General features: G+C 35.1%; 1 protein-coding gene and 1 long non-coding RNA gene across 2 annotated transcripts; both read left to right on the forward strand.

Annotated features, from left to right (window-relative positions):
- Window positions 1–626: 626 nt before the first annotated feature.
- LOC113757898 lies at window positions 627–2,263 on the forward strand. The gene is made up of 3 exons (XR_003466522.1): window positions 627–774; window positions 1,105–1,166; window positions 2,005–2,263. It is a non-coding gene; the product is annotated as an uncharacterized LOC113757898 (long non-coding RNA).
- Window positions 2,264–3,171: 908 nt separating this feature from the next.
- LOC113757896 lies at window positions 3,172–3,609 on the forward strand. Its single transcript, XM_027300970.1, has one exon. It carries the CDS (start codon window positions 3,172–3,174, stop codon window positions 3,607–3,609), a length of 438 nt encoding a protein of 145 aa, XP_027156771.1.
- The last annotated feature ends 3,881 nt before the right edge of the window (window positions 3,610–7,490 follow it).

The raw sequence follows: 7,490 nt of genomic DNA on the forward strand, positions 1-7,490 counted from the left end.
ACCTCTTTCTTGACATTTGCAAGTGTCATAATTGATAAAAATAACGATGCTTCTAATTGCCAATAGAGTAACTAATTGGGACGTTTGAAAGTGTCCTTATTACATATCTTAATGTTAGAATGGATCACACTTTCATTAGATCACTAGAGTAGAAACGTCATCAAATGGACGTGTAACGATACTTTGAGCTATCATAACAGCATATGTTTCTAGTAGTGATTGGCATCAAAGAAAAAAGGTGCCCAAAATTTTTCCACTTCCATACCTTCTTGCCTCCTTTCAGCTTCTTTGTGGGTCTGGTAGATGTTCATTATCTGGCTATAAAGCCAAATACTTGCCCAAGAATATCAAAATCTTTCATTTTTAAACTTGGACCTAGATTATTTCACACAATAGGGTACCTGCAGCATGTGTTTCATTCTCAATGATTTTTGTTACATTCACACATGTTATCATATCTAGTTGCTTGTTTAATGAAGGTTTCTAGTGGGTAGCAGTGCATCATAAAGTAATGTAATTGATTGGAAATTTATCCAAGTTCTATCTTGGGTTATCTTATCTGGAGTGTTTACCAATTTTCACCATGTGATTAATCTGGAATACACTTTTGAAGTTTACAATCAGTTGTTTTTGCTTTTGATTCTGTTGATATTACTTTTAATTGCCTTATATAGCTAACTATGTTACAAGCAGGTGTTTTTAGTTTTTTTTTTTAGGAAATCATGATTTTCAAGATTATGGTATAAGCTGGAGACAACATTTTCCTTGCCAAAGGTATACATCAAGCTTGATTTTCATTGTCCAAATTCTAGAGTTTATCTTGAATAAGTAGTTCTTTCCTACCATTTTTTTTTTATATTTGGTGATGGACTACCTGAATGAATATGTAAGTTTTGACGATTATGTAGTGTTCTTGGAATATGTAGTCGTAACGTTATTAAGTATAAGTATAGATTAGTATCAAAATTAAAAGAAGGAAACATATGTTTTATATGCAAACATTTTCATATAAGAACTACAGTTACCATTTTATTCATTGTCTTCGAGCTTATAATGCACAGTATCATTTCATAGGGACTTCATTGGTTTGTTATTGTCTTGCAGCTTATTATGCTGATGCTATTGGTCCTTGCTATGGAATTTCCAATTATTGTGATGTTTTTTGGGTAAGTATATACTCCTTTCTATCTATGTTAGACTTGTTTCAAATGGTTGGGTCTTTTTAACAAAGTTTCTGTAAAAGTGACAATTTTCACTTTGTTCTAGAAGACATTTGCATATAAACAAGCTACAGGTGGTCTCTAAGCTAACTAGTAGAAAAGAAATTTCATAATATGGTATTTCATGACATCTTATGCAAATTTTTCTGGATAACTACTTACTTTTATACTACTTAAGCTACTAGCATGTGATATTTGTTATTAGAACTTTTGAAAATTGAAAGTAGGTTGGTTAGTGAATGTACTGGTTCGCCTCATAGTCAAAAGTTTCAATTTATAGTGGAGCATCTTTTCCATTTTTTACACAGTTTCACTAAAATATTAGATGCATCAAATCTTTTATTATTAAAATCATTAAATTATTACCAATGGGCGCTAAGAATCTCTATATATGTCGAATTTTATTTGTCATGAAATTTGGTCTAGCGATAAACAATATGCATTTTCAATACCTGAAAAGTTGAAGCTGCTATGCATAATCTATAGAATGAACCATACAAATGGAGCCTATGAAGCCATAGAAGGAACACTGTTTGGTTCTTAATATGGGAGCATAAGCATATTAATTGTTTCTTGAGTTCTTAATAACGTAGTAAAAGTAAAAGAAGTGTTTTTTGAGCTCTAATGTTCTAAGTGCTTATCTCTTACTTTGCTCTTATTTAGTCATTGTCTAGATTATACATAAAAGGAATGATTTAGCTTATTTTCTTGCAAATTCTTTAGTTATCTTTATTGTTTCAAGTTTTTCTTATGACCTACTAATAATTGCAGTACTTCACTGCAGATATGTTGCTCATTTTAGCTTTTTGGAAGATCAGCAGCAGGAGTTGCTAATTGACTCAAGGGCGATAAAGAAAATCTTATACTTAGGAAATGTCATGCAACAGATATTTTTTGGGACTTGGATTTGTTTTGTAAAGCTACCTCGACTTATATGTGAAATTTAGGCCAAATACCACTTATCAAACTATTTGTAGGGTGTTGTTGAACTTCATTATGATATTTGAATGCTTGATATGATATTTTGGCATTTCGTAATACAATGGATGTGTTCATTTGCTAATTGTCAAGTATTGTCATTTTTTTTCATTTATAGATATAATTATAGTAGGAAAATATTACAAATTTCATGGTAATAAAGTGTTATCACTGAATCAAAATTTTCCATTAATAACAACCTGTTGTCATAGAATTAAAAAGTGTTTAGTGACAACACAAGTTGTCAGTAATTAGTCTATATCAATGACAATTACGGATCACTTTTAGTGACGATATTTCTTTGTATATCATTGACAAGATACTATATCATCACTAAAATTACAACAATTACTGACGACACCAGTTGTCACAAAACAGTCCCATTCACTGACGACTTTTTTTGTCGTCACTATGTACTTTTACCGACGGGCCTTCAGTGACGACTCTGTGACAACTAGAAAGTTGTCAATAAAAGTTATCAGTGACGACTTTCTATTTTTTTGTGACAAAAATGGCTTGTCATTGAAGACCAATTTTCTTGTAGTGGTATTTCTGGCTTACTATGGAGCATGATTGTGTAGTTTTTGTCAGAAAATGCATTAAATGTCAATTGTATGGGGATGTTATGCGTACTCCCCCCACAGAATTACACAGTATGACTGCTCCCTGGCCATGTTCAATGTGGGGTATAGATGTAACCATTGACCCTTCTGCTTCAAATGGGCATCGATTTATTCTGGTGGCAATTGAATACTTTACAAAGTGGGTCAAAGTTGATTCTTACAAGCATGTGACTAAGAAGGTGGTGACCAATTTTTTGAGAAAATACATCATTTGTTGTTTTGGTGTACCAGAGACATTAATCACCGACAATACCAAGAATCTCAACAATGACATGGTGGATGGATTGTGCGAATAGTTCAAGATTAAACATCGAAATTTCACTATTTATAGACCGCAGATAAATGGAGCTATGGAGGCCGCGAATAAGAACTTGAAGAGGATAATCCGTAAAATGACCGAAAGACACCTTGATTGGCACGAGAAGCTCCCCTATGCATTAATGGCATATAGAACTGCTATTCGGACTTCTACTGGGGCAACGCCTTACAATTTCGTGTACCAAATGGAAGCGATTTTGCCAGCCGAGGTCGAAATTCCTTCTTTGCGCATCCTAATGGAGGCCAAACTGGATGAGGCTGATTGGATTAAACAACGTCATGAGCAGTTGTCTTTAATCGACGAGAAGAGGTTAAATGCCATTTGTCATGGTCAGTGCTATCAAAAGAGAATGGCCAGTGCTTACAACAAGAAGGTCAAAGTGCGGCTGTTCAAAGAAGGAGACAAAGTATTGAAACGGATTTTACCAGTACAAGAGGAGACTAAAGGCAAGTTTGCACCAAATTGGTAAGGCCCTTTTATTGTCAAGAAAGTGTTGCCTAGTGGAGCACTTATTTTCACAAAAATGGATGGACAAGATTTCCCTCAACCGATCAATTCGGATATGTGTAAGAAATTCTTTATATGATAAATGAAAGTTTCATTTCATGGTTAATGCAAAGAATGGAATGAAAGTCAGGCCTTCTTTCCTTTCCAAATTAAACATTCTATTTCTAGTTATCCTTTTGAACCTTCAGAGTAAATTATTTCATTTGGCAACCCCTGAGAATCGCAAACCCCATACTGAGACAAATTTGAGTTGAAAAGGAAAAGAAAAAAAAAGAAGAGAAAAGAAAAGCTCCAAAAGGTAAAAGAAAATTAAAGAAAAGAACCCCGGTTGAGAATAAATTGGGGTAATTTTAATTTAATCCCAACTAGGGTCAATATGAAGATGCGATTTCAGGTGATTTAAACACTTATAAAATCTGCTTTCAAGCCTTAACTTTTCTTAGCACCTCACCAGACCCCATTACGAAAAACCGAAAGTCCTGACTTCTGTTTTTTGTATTATCTCTTTTAAGAAATTTTCTAATCAAATGGCAAATGATGTCAATATACCATCACCAATTTTGTAAGGAAAGGATTGTCGTACTAATGCCATCATTTCTTAAAACACATTTCTGAATTAATAAGGGTTGTAGACGAGATTTGTTTATCAGGTGAAAACCCGAAAGGGCACCTTTGAAAAAAAAAAGAGAGAAAAAAGAAGAAAAAGAAAGAAAAGAAAAAGGAAAATAGAAAGAAAGAAAAAGAAAAAGAAAAAGAGAAAAGGGAAAAGAAGAGAAAAGAAAAATGAAAAATAAAAATATAGAAAAATAAAAAAATAAAATAAAAATAAAAGGGTGGGGGCAACCTTAGTGAAAACCCGAAAGGGCGCTAAAGTAGGGTTTATGTTGAAAGTGAGTTTGGATTGGAATGGCTGGTGACTCGGTTCATTTGAATTTCTCTTCACGGTTGTGGTTCTTTTGCTAGCATTGAACTTCGGAGGGATGATATCCAAATGGGTCAAACGTGGTATCTTGTTCGAGAATCAAAATATTTTAATTTATCAAACACAAACTTTTGAATTTGAATGTACAGGTTCTTTTCTTTGAAGTAAATTCTCTTTCAATAAAGGTAAATGGTTGTTTTTGTATTACTAGGATTTTCATCATTTTTGTGTAAGTAGGGTATGTTTTCTTGTGTTTCATAGTATCATTTGTCTCTTTAGACTTATCAAACTGCAATCCCTATGATTTGTTGAAAGTATATATAGATACCAAATGACACGTTTGTTTAAGTATTGGAAATTACGAAAACTTGATACCGTTCGCAGGGCAAAATAAAGTTCTCGCTACGTCAGGGAAGAACGTCTAAATACTCATGTTTACACATTTCTTGAAGAAGGGGTTGATCGGATGGTGGTGGCATTATCTATCATTATTATTATTTCTCTTTTGCAGATCCAATGGTCCAACAACATCACACTGGGGCAATTTTTTTTTTAGAAGAAATCATCTGTCTCTATTCTCAAAATTCTACAAAAAGCATTCTGCAAAAATCTTTTCAATTTATACGGCAGGCTCGGGTTTCATCCCACTGACCAAGGATACTGCAGGTTTGGGTTTTCATCCCACTGACCAAGTTATACGACAGGCTCGGGTTTCATCCCACTGACCAAGAATACAACAGGCTCGGGTTTTCATCATCCCACTGACCAAGGTTACGGCAGGCTCGGGTTTCATCCCACTGACCAAGGTTACGGCAGGCTCGGGTTTCATCCCACTGACCAAGGATACGGCAGGCTCGGGTTTTCATCCCACTGACTAAGATTACGGCAGGCTCGGGTTTTCATCCCACTGACCTTTTTATGCTTGCATATTCTAGTTCACGGCAGAATAACTACAGGTAAGTAATTTGGTATCTACGTCTTTGTCTCGAGTTTCTTTGAAACTCAGACAAAGAGGGACAAGTTGTAGACACCAAAATTTTATTTTTTTATTATTTCTGTTATTTCATTTAGTTGATTTTGTTTTGATTTTTGTTTATCTTTATCTTATTTTCATTTTTCTTAAGAAAATCATTTTTATTATTATTAATTAATTCATTGGAAGGAAAAAGAAAAATCATCAATAAAACACCAAAATTTTAGTTTTTTATTTCATTTTAGTTGATTTTGTTGATCTTATTTTATTTCCATTTTTGTTAAGAAAATCATTTTATTATTGTTAATTAATCTAGCAAAAAAAAAGTGGGAGTCATGCGTGCATGCTTCTTCAGCATACCAGCCAAACGAAGCTATAGTATAAAAATGCAGCTGCGAATTTCCAACTCTTCTTCACTCGTTTTTTTTTTTTTGGTTTTTCTGGCTCTATTGGATCACGCTAGTACAGGCCATTTGGCCTTAATCCAGAAACCCTAAACTCTTGTGTGGCAAGAATCATCTAAGGGCTCTCAGATTTTCAGAAAAAACAAAATTTTAGGAGGGCCATCAAACCCTCATCTCATATAAATAGCTTCCAAAAAGAGCAGCGGAAAAGGATAGAAGGATTAGAGTGATGGCTAGAAAGTAACAGAGGCTTAAAAAAAAAGGGAAGGAAGTTAGCGGCTAGGGTTAGAGGAATAGAGCAACAGGGAGAGACCGAGAAGAGAAAGAGAGAGAGAGAGCCACAGGTTTTGGAGAGAAAAACAAGAAAACTAAGGAGGAAAACAGGGAGCTTCGGGAGTTGAGGGTTTTCGGCTAAAGCAAAGGAGAGGAGTTTAGGAGAGGAAGCTGCGGGGTTGAAGGAAAGAAGGAGAGTGGCGGAACCAGAAAGAAGTGAACTTTGACGGTTGGCTGAGCAAAGACCTCATCCTCCGATCATATCAAGCTTCGATCTACCTTTTCAAAAGGCTAAAGGTAATGTTTTTCCACTTTGGCTGTTCATAGATTGCTGGGTTTATGTCAAAAATATTGAAACTTTTCCCATCATACCTGTTTTGTTCCCCTCCTGTGAATCCTGTTTATGAATCTGGTTGGAGTGGAGAAATCCACGAGTATTGGTTTGGTTTTAGGGACAACAGTTTGGGTTTCTCTGTGGGGTTTCTCTATGTTTGAATAAGCAAACCCAGAAAATGACATAAAACTTCGAGCAGTGTTTCCTTCTTGCTGTTTGCTTACGGCAGTGTTTGGTGGTTCTTGTTTTTCTTACCATCTTGTTCTTAGTATCTTGTTTATTGTCATGGTTTGGCTTTAGAATGTTTTCTCGAAGCTTTGAGTTAGAAGTCAGTAGATGTTCATATGACTTTGCACTACTGTCGAACTTTGGTTGGGGTTGGGTGAACCTGTTCCATTGCCTTGCTGCGTTTTATGATTTCCTTGTTGTTTTATCCTTTGTTTTGTTGATTTTTTGGGCATGATATTTTAGAAATAAAAAGCATAAGTTGTTCACCAGTTGGGGATGAGGAAAGGAAACCTTGGATCCTGAGTTGTTTTCTTTTCATTTTTGCTGCCTTATGTATCTTATGATGGCTTAGTACGTACTTGAGGTTGTCGAAAATTCAAAGCTTCAGAATATTGCTAGAGTTGCATGGTTTTTCTTCGGATTTTTCTGTGTTAACACTTAAGGTTGTAGGTTGAAAAGTATGAAGAATGCTTGATGATCTTGTTGTCTAGGTTTAGATTGCGTTGGACTCAGATACTGTGCATAAAAGTCTGCAGCAACAAGCTCGAAGCTTTCGGCTTATTGCAGCAATGTGTGCAGCTCATCTCGTTCTTTCTTTAAGTTGCTTTATCTTTCTGGAAATTTTTGGGTCGAATTTTAGCAGACGTTCAGGTTACATTTGTTGCATTTTGTGTCCGAAAGCTTGTTGGATGTCCTCTCTCTCCCTGTC

This window comes from Coffea eugenioides, unplaced genomic scaffold (genome assembly GCF_003713205.1).
Source record: "Coffea eugenioides isolate CCC68of unplaced genomic scaffold, Ceug_1.0 ScVebR1_3406;HRSCAF=4612, whole genome shotgun sequence".
NCBI lineage: Eukaryota > Viridiplantae > Streptophyta > Magnoliopsida > Gentianales > Rubiaceae > Coffea > Coffea eugenioides.